Below are 21,934 nucleotides of genomic sequence, written 5' to 3'. Positions count from 1 at the left end.
AATAAAGCTGAAGGAAATTTGTGCTTAACAATAAGCAATTTACAGGAAACATAAAATGGAGCGGAAGGGGAAGCGAAGACACGACCAAATGTCAATTTTCCTTTCTTGGATGTTTTACACTGTACAAAGTTGTACATGAGAAAAAGAACTGCTAAAATTGAGGATACAAATCAAAGAATGATTACCAGCCAACTCACTATTGCAGACAAACAAACTAACTGAGGAAATTTTTTTTTGAAAGAATGAAATGAATATGAAACTAACAAAAGTTACAAAACCATAAGGCCAAAAACTAAAAACAAAAAAGGCGTCATTTCATGATATACATCTGACAAGCAAAGGATAAGGAGAAAGAGTGATCCCTGCATGGATTGCCTTCAACAATGCCACAAACTCGAATGGACTGTCTTCAGAAAACCACTTGAACTTCCACGTCATTGACCCTGAAGCTGTCCTTTTCTCATTTACACTTGAGTCTTCTTTGTCAGATTTGGCCGAGCGGCATAATTCTGACGTTGCACACTCAACAGCTAAGGTTACACACCGACTTTCCCTGGCCTCAACAACCTGGATTATAGAGTTCAACTATAAATGACCAACTGGAGTATGGTAATTTAAAATGCCAAGACATAAATGGCAATGGCATAAATGCTCAGAAATATGGGTTAAGAAAAGTGAGAGTGTATTTACCAACTCAGATATGTCAGCAATACAGCAACATAAGTCAAGTGAAAAATATGGAGGCAAAGATGCATCCACCGATACAGAGCTAAACTGCTTAAGGTCTTCAAAGCACACAAACACATGCTGTCCAGCTACAAATAATGATCTTGAAAGCCATGATTCATCTGTCAGAATCAAGAAAGACTTAAAAAAAAAAAAACGCATTCTTTGAAAATTAGACTGTAAAAGTGAAAACGTTATCATTTAAGTTAAGCCCCTCATACTGATAATTAAAAAAAATAAATTAGATAGCTTCAATCAAAATAATAGAAGCATCAGAAATTATTAATTTTGAGCAATTTCATGCACATAAAACCTCATTAGAACCTATATGGGAATGAAAACTAGTAAAATTCAAACTTCTGCTATATAGACAGATAGTCAAGATAAGTTGCATAGCCATGAACAATATCATTTTGCACATTACAAGTTTTATCAAACCCATTGTTAGATAATGGGCTCTCCATGCTCAGAATGCTAGCTAAATCTCTAATTGATTGATCAAATCCCTATAGAGATTGAAATTATAGTTTCATTATTAATTTTTTTTTGTCCTTTCTAAGGAATGTGAGATCTATTTTGTTCACTAGACAGCTGCCATATCTATTTTGCCTGTAATTTCATACAGGCATAGCAAAAGCTTCTATTCAGTCGTTGGAACTTGGAAGAATGAAATATGGGCTCCACAAAAGTTTTACTTAAAGTTAGCAGGTTGAGGAATTCAAAACTAACTGTGGTGTAACAAAAGCTATAATATGGGAATTCCCTTATTCTAAGATGCCCTCAACATGTTTACCAAAATGCTTCACTTCGTGTCTCTTTTTTTAAGTATTTTACTTACAAGTGCCGACATGATTACAATCATTGACTATTAACATATAAAACTGATGACCAGATCGAACTATTTAGAAGCATACCTTCATTATTATTACACCAAAATTGCACCATAGAATACTGGAATATGCTCACTTTTGAACCCCCACATATTTGTTTATCAAACAGCTCAACCTGAACCTGCTCCAAACTGCCATTTAAATTTCCAAAACCCCAGTCTATCATAACAAAGAAATCGAAATATGCACATCGGTATGGTACTAGTTGAGTATAAAACCAAATAAACAATAGACACATACATAAATATATGAAGACCAACAAAACTTTCAAAATTATATATTAAAGGGAAAAGGAAAACTACCTTCTCAAACAAAAGTTACCATTTGGAGTATAAGGATCAATAACTTTTAAAGTAGAAAGTAATTGTCTTGAATTTTCAATGCTTCTAGTTTTAAAGAGGTAGGTTGCACTCCCCTCAACATGCAACCTAAGCCAACAGGAGAAAAAATTGTTAGTGCAGCTGTTAAGCTCAATGTTTGCTAAAAGTACCATAATTCACTAACCTCACAACCTGAAGTCCTACACCAACTACAACCTCTCTGATGTCTTCAACCCTGTGGCAACCCTCGAAATTCAAGATAATACCTACAGAACATGATCACATTGAAAATCAGCAGTTATAAAGCTAACCAAACAGCAGAAGAAATTCTCCAAGTAATCATCGTTGAGGACAAAAATTTAATGAAATGTAATGACTTGCAAAGACCTCGTAACCCAACCTGACCCATCATCTGCAATACCAATGAGTAGCACATACAGCTTGTTTTCACTGCTCAGTAATACAGCTACTTCTCTGCATGTATAACAAAAGGATTAAAAGCGCATTAAAGCAGAAAAAATCTGAAAACCTGACCCAACATATATTTATATCTTTTAATAAGATAGTAATTAAAAAATGTTTACCTTTCTCTGTAAAGAGAATCCAGCTCAAGTATACAATAGCAACGCATATACTGCCTACAAATCTCACGATTTCCCAAATCTGCGACATTTACATTGAAATAATTCTCAATAAAATCTTCACTCCTTGGAGATAAGCATTCAGCCCCAAATGATCCATTAGCATTATCAATTAGTGAGAAATTACTTGAATTTGTCAACATTTGTTTCTCATCAATAACTTCATCAAAATCACTCCCATAAAAAGGTGGATTTGCTTGTTTATTTTCCACTCGTGCTACATGATCATCTAGATTGCCATTTGATATTGGCGATGTGTCTGCTTGCCTAACCATGTTATCATCTTCTAGTAGTGTAATAACTCTTCTTTTAGTTTTCTGTCTCCCTATTCTCCTCTCCAACAAATCAGCCTCTTCATCAATGTAATGAACAATTTCACAATCATGAGCACCAGCAGGAACATCATTGGCACATGATTGCAAAGAGTGGTCTGGATTTGAAATTTTCTGCATACTGGAGGTTTGGTTTGCACAAGTTCCAACTGAACATCTGTCATTTTCTCTTACACAAGGAACCCCATTTCTCATGTCATAATACTTAAAAGGACCATAAGATGGGAGTTCTTCAGTGCTCCTATTCAAAAACTTCTCATTCAGCAACTGATGAGCTTCAGGAATTGACTGCCTAGATTCATGGTAATCATCTTCACTACAGCTGGTGTTACTATCAGATGATGCCACTGAATAGGACTCTGCAGATAACTGTAAAATTTCTTCCTCTAAGTTATGGCGACGATGAAGAATGTCCTCTTGATAATGGGGTGGTGATCCTGGGCAAGCAGATGATGAATGAGACTCTGAAATATCATCAATTGAAGTCAATGCAGACATGCTCAAATTTTCAACCATCCTATGACCTCTTTGACTGGCGAATGTGTGACCATGGAAACTTTTAGGTGGCACAGTGACACTACTAGTCCCTTCATGTGAATAAACTTTTAGATTCTCTTTGAGATCTCTACTATTCATGCCAACTGGACCGACCCCACCAGCATTCCCCACTGAACCAATTTGGTCAAAGTGGTGGGCATGCAAAGCAGTAGGCATATCCAAGAAGGAACCATCTGATTCTAAAACATTTGTACAACTCTCATCTCCTGATGCTTGAGCGTAGTCTGAAACATATTTTGAGTTTTCACCAAGCTGCCTCAAGCTTGCCTTGGCTTTTATATAATTTTCCCTCCCGAGATGCACTGTAGTCCCAATATATCTACCACCGTCCACAGAATTCTCAGAAGCATTATCCATCCATTCCTTGAACTCCCGCAACCAAAGAACAGAGCGCTCTTTCTTCATCATCTCAACTCTAGTCATCAGATCAACAACAATTTCAGCTTCATCATCAGATATGACAGTTTCCTCTCTGCTTTGAATCTCAATGTCACAAGACACAGACTCCTGGTCGGAACATAGATACATGCTCCCCTCTTCACTCACAATAGAAGCAAGACGAGATACCTTTTTCTGCAAAAAAGTATCCGTGCAAGATTTTATACATAGCACAAACATTTTATATCAAAAGGCATACATCATTCATTCAACATAATGGAAAAATATTGTTAAAAAAGAGATTAAATTTACACATTAAGCACCTAATGTCAGGCATATTCACTTCACCCTGTAAACTTATGTGTAAGGTAGGCAGAGGTTCAATCAAATTCAGGGGTTAAGAACAATCAATGCTAAACACCATGGGGTTAGTTTGAATTCTTTACTAATACTCGTAAGAAACTCCCAACAACTCTAATAATGACCTACCCTTCTTCTGTGGATACTCGTGGCTCCTTTAGCATCACACTTTGCAGGATAATAAAATCCAAAACTGGCAGGTCTCTTGTGCCTGCTGGCAATAATAAGTTGCCTCTTCCAGAACTCTCTGGTGCTGATTTCCTTATCATCTAACTTCAACTAATCAACCATAAAACAGAAAGAAAACAAGTTTGAAGAGCATGATTAAAAATGACATGAAATATGTAATGAAAGCTTCAAATACTATAGATTAAACAACTTAGGAGTTAACACATTTTCATTCTAAGAGAGAATAAATAGATAAATCATAGCTTACTGTTTCTGGATAAGTGACATAGCTGAATACTTGTGGCCGATACCATCTGGCACAACATAATGGATTTCCTTCCAACCACAAGCCTTGTAGAGATGGAAGTCCGGTAAGGAACTCTAACTCTGAAAAATTGGAAATAATATTGTAGGAAACATCAAGCCCTTCAAGTGACTTCAAATTCTCAATCCCACGCAATGTAGTTAGAGCATTGTTCCTCAAAACAAGTTTAAGTATATGGCAGGTGACCTGCATGGTCCAACAACATCGGAGTATGGGTCCCAATCTAATTCCTAAATAAACAATGTATAGCAAATAACAAAATATTTGGGACTCAAACTAAAAAATAAAAAAAATAAAAAAACTTATCTGAAAATTTATCCAAGTATTCTTTACTTAAATTTAGATTCCAAAAGATAGGATTCTCATAACAATATATGCATAGAGTTTCTCAAAGCAATCAAGTGTCGACTAATGGCCTGAGAATGCTAAAATTCAGTAGTGTACCTGACTAAATGAGGAAATCGTTCTGAGGTGATTGAAACCAAGGTCTAGGTGCTTCAACCTGGCACACTTGCGAAGATTATCAACCTTTGCAAACTTGTTTCGGCTTAGGTCAAGAGTTTCAACAGCGGGAAGAAGTTGCAAAGACTCATCCATGAGAACCAAGCCATTACAAGCACATGAAACAAATGACAAGCGGTTCCATTTTGGTGAATCCTTTATCTCTGCAATTCTACTCGCAAACACATGCCGTAGAGCATCCTAAAGTAATTCATCCAGAATTTGAATAATAACAAAATTTTAGTCGTAAATTCAACAACTTTAAATGCTCATTAAATAGCTGAGAAAACAAAGCAAAATCGATTGAACTCACAGTAGAATTATGACAAATGATCTTCTCCAAGGTGTGCCTCAATTCGAGCAAACCTTTCGCGGCGGAGGTGGACAAATCGCATCCTCGAAGCTCCAAAACCTTGAGTCTCCCAAACGGCCAAAACGACAGCGGCGTAGGGTCTCTCGCCGGAGCCGGCAACACTGAAACGACCTTGAGCGAGGTCAAGAGCCTGAGAATTCTCCTGAGATGCTCGAGCGCTCGGTGGTCGCCGAGGTCCGACACGTAGGCTCGGAGATAGTCGACGGGCGCCCCGGCCAGGAGGCTCTCGAGTTCGTGCAAGGCCTCGAGCCGCGAGTTCGCGTAGTGGAACCCGGCCGGGTTCAGCTTCAGCACTCGGGTTCCGTCGATTAGAGAACCGACCTGTTGCTCCACGAAGTGGACTAGTTTCTCCAGGTACCGATCTCCGGTCACAATCGCCATTCAAATCGGCGGTTATCCGGGTCAATTTCGCGATTTCACCCCGCGGATTCGCATTTTATATAATACGCAGATTAGTGTGTGTAGGTGTATAAATCTAGAGAGAGGAAGAAGAAGAAGAAGAATTTTTTAGAGAGAGAGAGATAGAATCAGAGGCATGGCCGTGGCAGGAGCCTTGAGCCTTGAGCCCGGCTTGGGTTGTGGGAGAAGAAAAACGGTTTAGAAAAACATTAAATGGGTCTAATGATTGGGTTAACACTGATTAGGGAAGTTTCAGAAAAAATTAAATTAAACAAAATATAAAAACAGATGAAGATCCATTTGATGGCGTGATGAATTGGAGACACCTGGCCTACATGCATAACACTTGTGGCCTTGTGGGGCCTACCATGCGTTTGCTGTCAACTTGTTGTAGTTCAGGTGCCATTGGCGGTTTCCCGGTCCGTGTTTGTTTCCGGCTTTTTTTCCACTAGACCGCGTTTTATATTTTCCTTATGAAAATTTGGAAATAAAAGGGAAATTAATAGAATTTCAGCATTGTTTACTTTTTTTTGGAGAAACTCTAGTTACCACCAGTCAACTTTGAGGGCTTGAAGCTTTAGATTGGCATTTGTGGGCTATTCTAGTTCACCAAGTGAGTAATACATTGGATTGGATTGAATAATAGGTGTGATTTGACTATGCATACCCTTACAAATATAAAATGAGTTGATAAATGCATAGTATCGGTAAATATGAGGAATTAAAAATGACCTATAGGTCCCATGGAAGCAGCATGTAGACGCTCGCTGCCCCCATGAGAATAGGGTCTAAATTTATGAGTTAATTACACTTACACCCTCTGAGATAAAATGACATAGGTTAAATTTGTGTAAGTGTATAAATTTAGAGTTAATTTAGAAAGAGATGGAATGGATAAAGAGAATGGTGTATGCCTTGATCAAATTTAACCTATGTCATTTTGGCTTGTGAATGCAACTGGATTACCTTCTCTTAAGTGCCTTACATTTTTTGTGCATAACCCGAATGTGGGAATGCGTAGGTGAAAGGGAAATGGGAAGCTTCATATAATTGGTCCAAAAGAGACACTTAATGGATGATAATTATGTTTTCCACTTGCATGAACACGAATTGTTTATATGAAGTCAAGTCCAACACTCCCATCCTTCCACAAACTCCCCCATTAAGAAATGACAATACATGTTTCCTTCGAAAATTACTCGAAACCATTCCCTATTCCTTGCATGTATAAATTCCATAATGAAGAGGATTTGACATTATCTATCACTTTGCCTGTTGCCGTTTAGCAGAGAGTACAAATGAGGAAACTTCAAAATATATTTGTAAGCTCACTACTCTATATACAGAGTCATTTTATGGCTAAGAATGGTAAAGGTGAGTAACCTTTAATTGACCTGCTCACCTACGCGTCTCTTCTCTTCCTCAACTTGTTCAAGCAATGCTTCTAGTTCTGCCTCTGTTAGGCCATCTAACCTTTTCTGCATATGATTAATAGAAACAAGATTAATTGCCTACACTTTTTCAGTGAAAAACAGAGAGAGGTAAGTAAATAATGATCGAAGTCTTCATGGTATGAAGGCTAAAAATATAAATAAAAAATACTGGGAAGTATATGCCCCTAATAGCTCATAAGCGTCTCACTCAACTCAAATCAGCACACTTAGCTTAATTCTCAGTAGTGATTGCAACATAACAGCATCAGTACTGACCGGTAAGAGGAAACTCATTACCAACTTTGCAGTTGATTGTTTGGAAAGGCAATGCACAACCCCTTTACCTTTCACTAAGTACAATGTATTTTTTGTCATTTCTTTATTCAGATTAGCAGACAATAATCCAAATCCAAATCATTACACATTTGAAAATCGAGCATGTTAAGGGAGAGAGATTCTTATTTTTTAGTTAATACAATGATACAACATTAAAGAATCTTATAGAAGAAAGGGAAAAAGAACTTAATTTGATATAATTATGCTAGATATGAAGAGAAATTTGGAAAGGATACCTGCATGACTTTGCTTTCATAGTCACGTAATTGCTGTGCATATGTCATTTCCTTATTTGAAACCCGAAAAATGTAAGTGGAAATCCATCCAATTGTCAGGCCCAACACCAGTACCAGCTGAACAACGTTCCCAGCTTGTAAAGGATCAACTCCAGCAAACTGCATAAAACATCACAGCAAGAAGCATTACGTGACTAGAGTATGCGCGAGCTTGATGAATGAGTTGGTATGAGCTAGCTTTAGCTTGCAAACAAAAAGAGAAAGATATCAAGGATAGAAGTGTTTTAAAATGATTAAATAAAAGAAGATAGTGAGTACCTCTAATCCACTTTTCAAGGCAATGCCGAAAACAGTTAGTCCAACTCCAATCAATAAAACATCCTTCCTTGAGTATCCAAAAGGCTTTTTCTGCTAAAAGGTAACAACAAAAAGAGATGTTATTATAACATATTTTCTTCCCTGACATTTGTTGGTCCACATCCTAATAATGGTGAAATAAGAAAAAATTTCATTGCTTCTGAGCAAGAGGTCCAATTCTATGAAAATACTGGACATACCAACTTCTTGTCCCTGCGAAGTTAAAATCCGTAATGTATGCAAGAATCAAGAATCATACTTCAGACAATTAACATTTTGTTCAGTTAGTACACAACACATTTTTATCTAGATACATCTTGGCACATCATTGTGCTGACAAGAGAAGCCAGTGGGAAAACCTCATATTCACGTTACAGAAGAAAAAAAATGATACAAAACAAAATCATTCAATAGTAGTTGCTCATACTTGCCTTGGCCTGATCAGAGGAGTCATCTTCACTGCCATTAGGATCCGAAGAACTGCTGCTTCTGGGGATGGTAAAGATCAACTTTTTTGACATCATGTTGTTGATGTTATCAGATCCCTTTCCCCAAAAAAGGGATGTCTCCTTTCTATATAAGCTGCAAGTTATAACTCTGCCTGATGATTCAGTATGTTGCATGGTCAGATAAATGGCTGGTTTTATAAGCAAAAGATTTGATTTATACACAATCATCCATTTCACCCTAAGCCAAGGGATATTTTGCACAAATATAATCAGAAAGTTTAGGAAAAATGTCAAATTTTAACAGGTCTATAGTAGTAAGAATTAAACCCAAAATTAAAATGGAAAATCATTTGCGGTAAACCCAAATAGCTGAAGCTAAAATAATTCAAGAAAAGCAAATACCAGCTGACCTCTCACAAAACCATCAAAAGCTCTGGCCCTCAAGTGCATCAACGGAAGAGCCGAAATACCCACAAAAGAAATCGGTCCTCTTTCAGATACTAAGCTACAATTTGTAGTATTTCCATGTGGAAGAGATGCCATCCTGCAATATTATACAATATAAAACAAATCCAAACAGGAAAAAGGAAAAATAATCAATTTGAGCAATATATGCATGAAACCGTATCAGAATGATTATAGTTAAGTGGCTAAAGTAGACACAAACCTAATAGAAGAACTGAATCCCTTAAAACCGTATCAAAAAAACTAATCCTTCAAAGAAGAAGAAAATGAAGAATGAAGAAAGAGAGAGCACCTGGTAGAGAGAACCAACAGCAGCTAACTGACTGATATCTCCGTTAATGGATTGCAGATAACTGGTATACAGCCCTCCACTCCATCCTTACTCTGATTCAGTAATTTTGTCTCGCATGGTCCCACCCTTTGAAAATCTCAAGTGTCATAGGCAACGTCCATGTCAACATATTTATTTTTTTCTCTTTTCCATTTGATAAATTAATAAGTATTCATAAAAATCATAAAATAATGAGTACATTCACCTCGCATTCATATTTGAAGTAATTTTTAGGCATAAATTTAATTTAGACACATAACTATATAAGCTATTTCAACGGGGTCTATAAATTTTAAAATATTTCAAATATACACCCAATCTATTATCTAAATTGAAAAATGAATTTCTGTCCATTGATTCGTTGAGAGATCAGTTAAATGACAGCTTCACTTTTGCTGACCGGGATTACTTGACGACGTGGCGCTATCTCAGCAAACATTTCCCGCCGAATGAGCGACACGGGCCCACAATTTAATAATAATAGAGAGAAAAAGATAATGAGTTTGTGGGCCCGTGTCAGGAGTTAGGTGGACCCGTGTCGCTCATTTCCCGCCAAATGAGCGACACAGGTCCACCTAACCCCTGACACGGGTCCACAAACTCATTATCTTTTTCTCGCTCGTTGAACACAAGTGAGAGATTTATATTCGAATTTAGGGGAAAACGTGATGTTTTTTGGAGAATAAATGGTCAAGAGAGCGTTCGACGAGCGGGAAGGAGGTGATGGGTGTGTGGGCCCGTGTCAAGTGGACATGTGTTGCTCATTTGGCGGGAAATGTATGCTGAATTGGTGCCACGTCGCCAATTAATCCCCGTTAGCAAAGGTCAAACTGACATTTAACTGATCTCTCAATAAATTGATGGACGAAATTTCATTTTTCAATTTACATAATAAATCAGGTGTATATTTGAAATATTTAAAAATTCGTGAACCCCGTTAAAATAGCATATATAGTTATGTGTCTAAATTGAATTTATGCCTAATTTTTATATTATCCTAACACCATTCTCAGTTTCTCACATTAGATGCTAATTCTCATTTGATTATATTAGGGAAATCGAACTTTGAACTTAGATTAATTCTAATTCTTAACTCACTAACTCAGACTACTTGGACTAACCCTAATAATTTATCACACTCTTAATTCACATACATTATAACGTATGTATATTAACATTAGATATGAATCCTATATATATATATATTTTACTTATTTATGTAATAAGTGAATTAATAACACTATATAACATGTTTCATTCCAAACAAAAATCCATTTAGCAAAATAAGATTACAGCTCTAATTAAGCATACGGCAAAAGCCAGTCCCATTATAAGACCTACTCTCACCAAAAGATTTTTGGACTCATTTGGAAGTTATGGGGCATATTGACCAAGAAAGCCGCTATTTGTTTGACCAAGTGACATAAACTAGCTAAGATTAATTTCCCGACTAATTAATCATACAGTTCAGAACTTCAGATTACAGAATAAGTTGCAAATCATTAGTAACATGGATTATGGAATATTTTGCATGCTAGCGTAGCAGCCTAGCTTGGAAAATGACTGCATAACTAGCAATGACATGACATTGGCAACACTTCTGTACCTAGATATTCGTCTCACATCATGAAAAAATAGGTACACAGATATGTGTATATATATATATATATAGCTCTCCCTCTAGATATATAATATATATATAAATATATATTTGAGGACCCTGTGGTGGGAATAATATCAAAGAAATTGTTGGTTACCATGTCCAATCATTTGTTTGGTGGTGTCCTTAGTGAGCCGTTCTACATTGCCCAGCCGCTGCTCCATGCCTCACCCATGTGCTCTCCTTACTGACAGATTGATGAAAATCCTATTGAAATCGTATATGATTAAAATACACATATGGGAAGGACATATAGTTAGGGTGATTGCTCCACATTGGCTTTCTATCCAATTAATTATTAGTGGGGATTGTCATCTTTAGGATTATCTAATTCAAAACTTCAGGTCCCAGCTTGCAGAAGAACATAAATTGGGATTAAAAGTTGGCAGAGGAGGTATGGAACTTGAATGTTTTGGATGTTACTGAGTGACATGTAAATCCTTGTACCAGTAGCTGAGAAATCGATCCATCTCTAGCTCTTAATTTCTCACTCTCTGAGTCTCTGTCAGCCAACCACCATCATGCATGCACAAATTCATTTATACATATTCAAAGAGACTCTCTCTATAATTACTCTCTCTCTATATATATATATATATATATATATATATATGATCATCAACACCCCATCTAATACCAAACATATATTTCTCTGTCAATTAACTCCATAGAGAACAACCCATTTCTCTACTGTCTCTCTCATGGGGAATGCAGCAGCTTCTTGTGCTCCTTTAATCATCTCAAGTAGTGCAGTAGTAAAGGTGTTATTCTGGGATGGAAGATTGGAAGTGTACACAAGACCAGTGAAAGCAGCAGAGCTAATGTTAGAGAATGCAGGGCAGTTTGTGTGTGACTCCAGCAGCCTACAAGTGGGCAACAGGGTTCATGGGCTTTCAGCTGATGAGGAATTAGAGAGACTCCAATTTTATTTTCTTCTTCCTATGGAGCTGCTCTACTCTGTGCTAACACATGAAGAACTCAGCTCTCTCACTTACAAGGCTTCAAAGGCACTCAAGCATAGAGCTTTCAACAATTTCAGTAAGATTTTTCCAGTCCTCGGCGAGTTTTGTATGTTCCCTAATTCAGAAGACAAGACATTAATGGATAGTGATAGTAGTATTATCAGAAGCCAATTTACAACCCATTCTTCAGAGCCAGTAGACATAAGGTACTCAAAGCAGAGATCATGGAAGCCTGCATTGGAGACCATTGTTGAAACTCCATGTACACATTAATCCTCATCATACATTTTTAATAAAAATGTTTTTGGAGTACGTTATATATTTTGTTGTATTAGATTTAGAAATAATTAATTAAATAGCTTTATAGCTTCATGACCTGGGTCAAATAGATCAACAGATTAACCCAACTGAATCAATGAAGAAATTTCATGAGAATAAATGAAATGAAATGGGAAATTCCCATTTCAACTGAGTCTATGAATTGAAGGTCAGTTCTCCAACATGTACAAGATTCTTTTAGAAAAGTACTTGGCATTATAATGAGTTGTCTTCTTTGTCTTCATCCATTTCTGAAAATGAATGGTGATCGAGTACCCCTCTAGTCTCTACCCTCCTCTGCTCTTCTTTGTCTTCATTCATTTTTGTTGCAATAACTTCCAAGTTTTTAGATTCCGTGATGGTGACATATGAACTGAATAATGTATTCCTTGCATAATATTAGCATAAATAGTGTATAATTTTATCTTTACTATTGATTTTATATAAAGAAATTATAGGCATGATATCAGGTTAAGATTTACATAAACCGTGCTTATACTTTGAATTATATATAAACATCATTCGTTATTGCATTGAAATCCTCACTGATTAATTGGAACGTTGCAAAATTTGTTATTTTTCTAAGGGAATTAATTAATGGTCAAGCTCAAGCCTCAAATGTATAACATATTAAAAATCATTAATGATAGCATCCTTTACTTATTTTTAAAAATCGTTAATGATAGGGCAATTATTGAAATAAATGGGATTTCTATTTCTGCAGATGACCCTTCACTTAATGAACAGACAATAATTGGTCAAATGCTTCTACACCTAGAGAGACCTAATTGTCTTACTCTATGGTCCAATCGCACCCTTTTCAGAAATCCCATCACCAATTAGAGGAGGAAGTACTGAAGTACATGTCCATCACTTTTAATTCCATCCTAGTATAATACTTCAACTATAAAAGAGAGTCTCACATATTATATAAAAATTACTCCTAAGTTGGAATTTGGGTATTATTCATGTTGCAAGGAAATGCAGAGAGTCCCACTAGTCAGTGTGAAGTAGGGGATATAGGAACCAAGTATAGCCAAACCAGACAATTAGGGACCCAATCACCAAATAATTCTATCTTTAGCACCAAAATTGAAATTGTTGCTTCATATCAACTTTGTAAAGCAGCACATTATAGCGTAAATTGTGACTTTTTATAAAGTAAACCACAACTTTTCTCAGAATAATAGTTTAAAATTATTGTTTTGGAAAGTGACTTAGGCTTCTTAAATGTGACATGCAGATGGATGGATGGATGGATGGATAATATAAGATTTTTTTGGTCTAATATAAGATAAAAAAAGAAAAATAGGAAGAAAGCAAACGCCAATGGCCAAAATTCTGCTTTTTTTTCTTTTTTAATATCTTTAGCTTTTTTTCATTTTCACACCAAAACAAAAAAAGTTAACAGTCAAACAAAAAAGAGAGGCAGAATTTTATGCTACACCGCCACTACAGATGGCAGTGAGCGAAACCGGGAATCTACAGAGGACCCCAGCCGTAGATGAAGTCCCATCATCAACATCCGACGGTGGAAGAACCCTTCCATCGGCGAACAAGAGCCGTCCGTTTCTGGGCTGACCCACCATGACCCCTTCAAGCTCCGCAGCCGTATTAAAAAACGCACCGTCCCCGAACCTCCTCTCCACCTCGAGAAACTCGCCGAGCGAGGCCGGCTTGGTGCCGTCGTCCCGGCAGAGGCGCCACCACCTGCGCCGCCGCTCAGCCACCACACCCACAGCCGAAGTAGTAGCGGCGGCGTTCTTCTTCTTGGGCTTCTTGGTCTTCCTCGAGCCGCCGCCGCCGCTTACGCTGGCGTTGGTGGCTTGGGGGTCACCTCGGCGGTGTTGGCTTGGGGCTCTGAAGGTGATGGCTGGGAAGCTCACTCCCATAAGGGTTCCCAAAGTCGTGCTTCGATCGTGAAAGAATGACCCTGTGGACTGTGAGCGAAAATCGAAAAATAAAAAATAATGCGAACAAATTTAAGAAATTGACAAAATTGGTGAAAGAAAAAGAGAGAGAAATTGAATACAGTGGAAATGGGAAATGGGTACCTCAGTGTCGAGATCGGAGGAAGAGATGGAGGAACTGGTGGGGGAGGAGGGTGGAGGTAGCAAGTCATTTCTTGGATCTAACATTTTCTTCTCCTCTTTCTATTTCTGGCTCTGCGTCCGTCTCTGTGTATGGTTCTTCTTCTTGTTGTTTCTTTCTTTTGAAATTTGAAGCTTTATTTATGTGAAAATAAAGTTTGGGCCTTGGGGATCGCTGAGTGTCTGAGATTTCAGAGAGAGATGGTGATAGATGAGATTTAATTTATTTAACAGAAGTTAGATTGTGTTTCAAATCATTAATGGGGCCTTCGGTGCTTGTCCTTTTAGTAATTAAATTTTTTGTATAAATTCAATTTAGACACATAATTATATATGTCATTTTAACGGGGTCTACGAGCTTTAAAATATTTCAAATATACACCCGATCTACTATTTAAATTAAAAAATGAACTTCCGTCCATTGATTCGTTGAAAGATCAGTTAAATGACCGCTTGACTTTTGCTGATCAGGATTACTTGGCGACGTAGCGCCATCTCAGCAAACATTTCCCGCCAAATAAGTGACATGGTGACACCTGTCCACCTAACCCCTAACATGGGCCCACAAACTCATCATCTCTTTCTCGCTCGTCGAACACAGATGAAGGATTTATATTCGAATTTAGGGAAAAACATGATGTTTTTTGGAGACTAAATAGTTAGGAGAGCGTTCGACGAGCGGGAAAGAAGTGATAGGTGTGTGGGCCCGTGTTAGGTGGACATGTGTCGCTCATTTGGCGGGAAATGTATGCTAAGTTGGCACCACGTCGCCAATTAATTCTCGTTAGCAAAAGCCAAGCTGGTATTTAACTGATTTCTCAACAAATTGATGGATGGAAGTCCATTTTTCAATTTAGATAATAAATCGGGTGTATATTTGAAATATTTTAAAGTTCGTGGACCCCGTTGAAATGACATATATAGTTACGTGTCTAAATTAAATTTATGCCTAAATTTTTTTATATGAATTTATTAAATATGAATTAATATTAAATAAGTCCTTTTAGTTTTAGATTTCTATATTACCGCTAGCGCCCTTTACATAATGTATTTTTCAAATAGTCAGTAGCATGACCCTTACATAGTTGATAATGTTTTATGTTTACATTAGAATGGATCAAGCATATTTTCAGTTTCATCGCAGTGAATGATCATTTCATAATTCTAACACATTACTTATTTTTTCACTACTTAAACTAATCCAAGAACTTAAAATGGATCAAACTTGATATGAAAGTGAGTTTATTTGCTTAACCATTTCAAGGTTGTGCTTATTTCATCCTATGTTTATTTTATCATGGGACTTCTTTGCTTTTAAAGTCTTACCAGTACATTTAATCTTTGTTCTATGTTCGACTTGTTTGGTATCATTTCAATTTTTTAATTTAATCTTATGTATTTATTACTCTCATAGGTTCACTGACCAAGGAAAAAAGTTGAAAACTCCTTAGCAGGTTTTGTGATTTTGTCCCAAATAGGAAAGCTGCCGACACCAGTGACCACAAGAGTCATGGTCCTCATGGAAATGGTGTTGTTTTATTACTACTTTAGTCAAAGGAGAACATCAATTAAAAGCATTTGTGATGTACATGGCAATGGTTTCAATTCGAGCCAAAGGAAATGTATGTACCCTTGTCTTCCATTTGAGCCCAAACCAGTTTTAAACTCACCCACATTCCAAACGGTCCAACATTGCTAGTATCATGACATTTTACAAGTCCATTAACTGAACCTGAGCAATACATAGAATGTAGATCCTCAAAAACTCTTTTTAAGGATTTAGGGTCACATGCAATAAGCTGTACAGCTATATTTGGGTCCACAATTCATGTGAAACGTTTCATGCAAAAGTAGCACTCATTAGCATCACATGAAAAGTCATAAGAGATTATCATTCTCCAATGGACCAAAGCTGTTGCTTTGCTACAAATGATCATGGCCTCTGAGAAATCCCATTACTAAGAAAATAGTTCTCGAGGATCAGAGAAGGGTTGTAAATTACAACTCAGCCTTTAATTAAAGACTAATGAAGAACAAAGAAAGAGAAGAGAATCACATATAAGTAATGTGAAGTACAAAAACCTATGGTAACAACTTTCTGATTGACATAATTAATTATCCTTGCAAGCAAAGCTATCATTCATCATACTCGTGCATACCGCTCACTGCTCATTTCCCTTTGACTAGCTCCATAGCTTTCCTATGTCCCATTATTGAGAATGGCAGAATGCCCTTATCAGAGTACTCCTCTGTTTAATGGTCCCCATGAACAAGTGATAGCTTACAGAAGAGACTTTTACTTTCATGGTTTCACTAGTTTTGGACCCACGAGCTACAATGATCATTATGTGGCCTGCTATTGTTAGGGACTGACATAAGGGTTACTTGGTTATTGGCACAAAGACGATGAGGGGACATGTTTTTGTTTATACTTTATATCAAAGGAAAGGTGCGCTATAGACTATAGTACACAATTAAGAGGGAAACATTCCTGCAGTGTGCAGAACTCATATTGTGGCTCCCTACATTAGAATCTTCTACTAACTTGATTCAAGAATTATACAAAAATTGAAAGTCTTATGGATGCATACCATACAAACAATAATACAAAGATTATACCCTCATTTGCCTCCACCATTGGTGAACTAGCTGGCCCCTCATAGGCGTGCATGATCTCATGAGCATCATAATTTGCTCCCTGACAGTAGCCACCTGCACTGAAGTAGTCAGATTCTCATTATGTTTACCATGTACCATTTATTCATTCATGGAATATAGGTAAGGAACCTAGAAATGCCACATTAAACATGCAACTTTTGTTTAATGTAAGCACACATTATAAGAAAATAAGAAAATATAGCAATTATAATGGGGACCCGACTTCAAAAAAGTTAAGACAATATAGTATCAAAGAATGATCGAATCAACTATTAAACCAGCCAATTTACATGGCATTGTAGATCAACCTTTGTAATCATTGCTTTCTCTGTCGCAATGTATTCCCTACCACACATGCAAGTCATCTTCAAATTGCCTAGATCATTATTTTGGAGTCAGCTGTAGGAGTAAGGTGAAAGACAACAATATCAACCCCTCCAAGTGGCTGCTTTTTGTAATGAAAAATGTAATCTAACGATATATTTCTTTCCTATAAACAAAGTTCCCAATGTACATCAACAAAACCAGAACCCTGAAAAAATTCCAAGTCAAGCTTGAAACTATGTCCACAATCAATTGATCTAAAGGGGAGATAAATCATTGATATAGTCATCCCACATTTCACTTGCAATTGAGTCCCGCAACTCTGAAGTAAATTCTAGTTGTTCTGTCTCAAAAGCAATGTCCATAGCAGAGGCCTCAAAATGCATGATTGGTTGTTCCACCTCTAGTGGGGGCAATGATTCTTCCATTTGCAGTATGGTGTCCTTTTCATACATTTTAAAAAGCCAGTCATCTGGTTTCTCCCTACGGATGTAATTGTGTATGGCACATGCTGCAACAACCAACTTGACTTGTGTTTGTAATGGGTATGGAGGAGCTGACATCAATATAGGGAAGCGTGCCTTTAAAGCCCCAAAAGTACGATCAGATGCATTTCGTAGCAATGAGTGTCGTTGATTGAATAGCTCTTTCGCATCTTGAGGGTGATAACCGCTAGGAAACTCTTTTGAGTGATAAGGTACACCAGGATATGGAGCAATGAAACCAGGCATGTTTGCATATTTGTTGTCCACAAGGTAGTATCTACCTGCACAATAACAAATGTTGTACCGAAATGTGCTAGTAAGATTATAGGAGTTGTCAAATACTCACAGAATAAGATAATTTCCATTTTTTTGAAACTAGTTGGGGTTATCTCTAATGCGGATATGTGAGATAGCGTCCGAAAACGCCCAAGGTCAGCGTTGGAACGCTGTTTCCCATCCTTCCAGTATTAGAGAATTCTTATTTCCAATTTATATATATTTTTGACAGTACATTTCTTTCAAGAAACCATTGTCTAACAAATAAACTATATTCCGTTAAACAAAATTCAATCTGCTGAAGTTATACAATTATAAAAATGTAAATCCACCACATCTACCCTGATTATCATGTGAACTAGCCAAGACAGAACTGGTCTCTGTATTTGAGCAGGAATTACTTCTACTATTTATAAGACATTGCCAAAAAGATCTATCTTTTAATTCCCAATCTGTTGCAAGTGAACATTAATAATGAAAAGTTAGAAACAGCATCCTATGGAAGCCATTGCCCCAGTGCTTTTGGGATCAATGACCCCACACAATATTTCAAGCTATTTCTTCTGCCACCAAAACATGAAATGTGTTAGAGCATCTCCAAGGGAGATGTCAAATTTGCATTTGATGTCCTATGTGGCAATTTGAAGTTCAATGTCAAATTTCTCCTCTCTCCAACCAATGTATCACATTATAACTATGTATGAAACCCACCTATAGGAAAAAAAAAATTAAAACGTTTGCAATTTTGTTCTTTAATGAATTATGGAGCCCACAGATTAATTTTAAAAAAAGAAGAAGAAATGCTGCTGAAGCAAGGAAAGGCAATTTTGAGGTTCAAGAAGTAGATGTCAAATCCACTTCCTAAGAGACACTTCAGTTGGAGTGATTTTTTCACCCTAGCATTTGATGCCTTGGGTGGAGATGCTTTTACAGAGTTCATATTGTGGCTTGATTGGAATTTCATGGAAGAGGAAATGATAACTTTGTCCAATTGAAAATCATACATACAAGGATATTTGGTTGAATGACATTAATTGTGATTTATTAATTAGGCAAGCACATTTATGTCCAAAATGCATGACTCTCTTTACACCAGTATGCTGCATTTTATATATAGTAAAATAGACAACAGAATGATAACTATAAAAAGAAGCAGACGTTTTAAATGCTATGCAAAAAGTTTTAAATAAAGTTTTTTTTTTCAAGAAAAAAGGTAGTTTGCCACTTTAACTGGGTGTTCAATAGTTCAAGCCGGTTAGCAGTACCTTCTGGAATCTGCAATTTGTTTCGTCTTGTGAGTGCAGAATTTAAAACTTGCAAATCTGATGCAGAGCCTTCCCAGCCTGCCAAGACATAATGGAACTTGAGTTCAAGTGAAAAAGCAGCCAGAACATTTTGTGAAAGTAAGCCATTCTTGTTGCGGAAAGGTCCTTGCTCATCTACGCCCACCATCACGGGAATGTGTATGCCATCAACTGCTCCCACACAATCCTATAAGATTAAAATTTTGAATGTGAGAATTACATAGAAAAAGCGAACATTTTATAAATAAATGTTGCTCTAGTAGTAGTGGTTGTCCATTGAATATCTGGTTCTATGGACATGGTTTTGGATTTTTGCTCGAAATATAAGTCCTTTAAAATTGTTAAAGGTGTCTCTAAACTTGTCGTATAGGACTTACTTTTGAGATAATTATACTTAACAATTTCAGAAGCAAGACTACAAGACTATAGGCATTTAATGAGACAAAAATTTGAGGTCTAGATCCTTAAGCTAATGGTTGGGAAAGATAGTTCATGTACCATACAAAGTAAGACATTGAATGTGCACATCATGTTGCTATGTATTACTTTTGGTAAAGAATAAAATCATGGAAGTGAGACTCGCATATAAAGGAGATACTAATCAGACTTAATTACCATGGGATTTACCTTAAAATATGGATAGAATCTAGGATCATCTGAAATTTCAGCAGGAACATCTGATCCTGGAGGCTGAAAAAAATCTAATGAAATTGCCATTATTGCATTCAAGACATTGTTGAAATGACGGCTGATAGTTTCTCCTGAATAACGGAACAACTCTTGAACAGCTCGAGTCCGTAGATTATGACCAACTATGAACATGAAAATGGCTAATTGCTCTTCAATCTTGATTCGATTTGTGTGGCGTAGTAAGCCTTTTCCTTGCAAAATATCACACAGCTTGTAGAAGACATGCTTATCCATGCGAAAATTTTCTTGACAACGTTCATTTTGACCATTAAGTACTTCATCTACAAATTTTGCCCCTGTAGATGCTAAAGCACGACTCAGTTCCTTTGGTATATAATTCCCATAGACTCCATCCTTTTCATCATCAGAGCTCTCCATTACAAAACTAACCTTTGCACAGAAATGTATGCATCAAATATCAGCAAGCATTTAGATGGAGTTAAATGTAAAAAAATGATAAAGCACAAGGAACAGATTCCATATTTAGAAGAGCATACATCAATGCAAAAGTATCATTTCCCAACAACTCTTACAGTCTTACCCAACTAAATTTATATCGAAATACATGACTTCCAATATTAAAAAAGTCATATATGAATAAGAAATAACGCTAAACCCCATAAACCAAAGGGGAGCCATTTCCTCATAAGCATTCTGCTATACTGATACTCTTGCAAATCACCTTAAAACCAAGTACAGTGGTTCACACACAGAGAGTCATTGTCTTAAAATGATGTTAGGACTCGAAAATCACTTGTCTCCTTCACCCCACATCAAAAGGTAAGAGATGGTATGCACTTATGATTCAGAAATAAAATAAAATGAATAAATTAAGAAACAAAAGAAATGGCACAAGATAAAGAGTAAATTATGAGGTTTAGACTTTGACCCAAGTCTGGAAGTGAAGACTGAGATAGAACCCTCTAACAGAAAAAATGAAGAACTGCAAAAAAGCACTGCGGCCTCACTCTCTGGAACTCAACTCCTTTACACTGAGATAGGACTCTCGAATTGGATATGACTCTAACCCTCAACTCAACTCAAGTAAACCTTCATTTAAACTAATTGAGGAGTCACCTACATCAATATTGTTTTAAAATTCAGCCCCCTCTAAGGTCATATTCCTTGTTACAAACCTAATGATCGTATAGTTGCTCATAAGGAAATTAGATCCTCGAACATCAATGAAAATTGACAATCAGAAGGTAATACCATTCCACATTCCATTTCTTTTATTCTCTTTTCCTTAATAACATTAAAATAACACACACCTCTACAAGAGACATACTTAAATACATATGCAAGTACCTGCATAAGCACACACGTTCACACACGCGCGCGAACACACACATATGCAAATGAAGGTGCTAAGAGATGGTAGTACACGAAGCGTATACTTCCTTCACATTAATACATGCGCGTGTAAGTACCTGCATAAGCACACACGCACACACATACAAATGAAGGTGCAGAGATGGCAGTGCGCGAAAAGTATACTTCCTTCACATTAATACATGCACGTGTAAGTACCTGCATAAGCACACACACACACACATATAAAAAAAAGGTGCTAAGAGATTGGTAGTACA

General features: G+C 36.8%; 4 protein-coding genes across 12 annotated transcripts; 1 reads left to right on the top strand and 3 right to left on the bottom strand.

The window, feature by feature from the left end:
* Positions 1-68: 68 nt before the first annotated feature.
* LOC147275338 (Outer arm dynein light chain 1 protein) lies at positions 69-6,220 on the bottom strand. Of its 5 annotated transcripts, XM_086256192.1 has the most exons (12): positions 5,513-6,218; positions 5,143-5,400; positions 4,642-4,884; positions 4,335-4,484; positions 2,705-4,040; positions 2,521-2,599; positions 2,337-2,410; positions 2,121-2,202; positions 1,919-2,044; positions 1,641-1,747; positions 691-848; positions 69-567 (listed from the first exon to the last, which is right to left on the bottom strand). In XM_086256192.1, exons 1-12 carry the CDS (start codon positions 5,951-5,953, stop codon positions 316-318), a joined length of 3,306 nt encoding a protein of 1,101 aa, XP_086112318.1. In that variant the 5' UTR covers positions 5,954-6,218; the 3' UTR covers positions 69-315. The 5 variants fall into 5 exon arrangements, with proteins under 5 accessions (XP_086112318.1, XP_086112317.1, XP_086112319.1 ...); XM_086256191.1 differs by having other exon boundaries at positions 2,521-4,040; positions 5,513-6,217; XM_086256193.1 differs by lacking the exon at positions 69-567 and having other exon boundaries at positions 694-829; positions 2,521-4,040; positions 5,513-6,220.
* Positions 6,221-7,153: 933 nt separating this feature from the next.
* On the bottom strand, positions 7,154-9,669 carry LOC147275337 (uncharacterized). Of its 5 annotated transcripts, none has more exons than XR_015124179.1 (7): positions 9,450-9,573; positions 9,193-9,326; positions 8,765-8,934; positions 8,295-8,387; positions 7,977-8,135; positions 7,618-7,748; positions 7,154-7,449 (listed from the first exon to the last, which is right to left on the bottom strand). XR_015124179.1 is itself a non-coding variant. In XM_086256202.1 (7 exons), the coding sequence occupies exons 2-6, from the start codon at positions 9,323-9,325 to the stop codon at positions 7,698-7,700; spliced, it is 606 nt and encodes a 201-aa protein (XP_086112328.1). In that variant the 5' UTR covers position 9,326; positions 9,450-9,573; the 3' UTR covers positions 7,154-7,449; positions 7,681-7,697. The 5 variants fall into 5 exon arrangements, 4 of the variants coding, with proteins under 4 accessions (XP_086112328.1, XP_086112326.1, XP_086112325.1 ...); XM_086256202.1 differs by having other exon boundaries at positions 7,681-7,748; XM_086256200.1 differs by lacking the exon at positions 7,618-7,748 and having other exon boundaries at positions 9,540-9,669.
* Positions 9,670-11,939: 2,270 nt separating this feature from the next.
* On the top strand, positions 11,940-12,473 carry LOC147275336 (DUF4228 domain protein). The gene has a single exon (XM_086228502.1). The coding sequence runs from the start codon at positions 11,940-11,942 to the stop codon at positions 12,471-12,473; it is 534 nt and encodes a 177-aa protein (XP_086084628.1).
* Positions 12,474-13,857: 1,384 nt separating this feature from the next.
* Positions 13,858-14,790, bottom strand: LOC147275335 (uncharacterized protein At3g17950). Its single transcript, XM_086227935.1, has 2 exons — positions 14,573-14,790; positions 13,858-14,458 (listed from the first exon to the last, which is right to left on the bottom strand). Exons 1-2 carry the CDS (start codon positions 14,654-14,656, stop codon positions 13,955-13,957), a joined length of 588 nt encoding a protein of 195 aa, XP_086084061.1. The 5' UTR covers positions 14,657-14,790; the 3' UTR covers positions 13,858-13,954.
* Positions 14,791-21,934: the final 7,144 nt, after the last annotated feature.

Source organism: Dryas octopetala, chromosome 9 (genome assembly GCF_963921425.1).
Source record: "Dryas octopetala chromosome 9, drDryOcto1.1, whole genome shotgun sequence".
NCBI classification, from domain to species: Eukaryota; Viridiplantae; Streptophyta; class Magnoliopsida; order Rosales; family Rosaceae; genus Dryas; species Dryas octopetala.
This window is presented reverse-complemented; position numbering and strand designations above follow the sequence as displayed.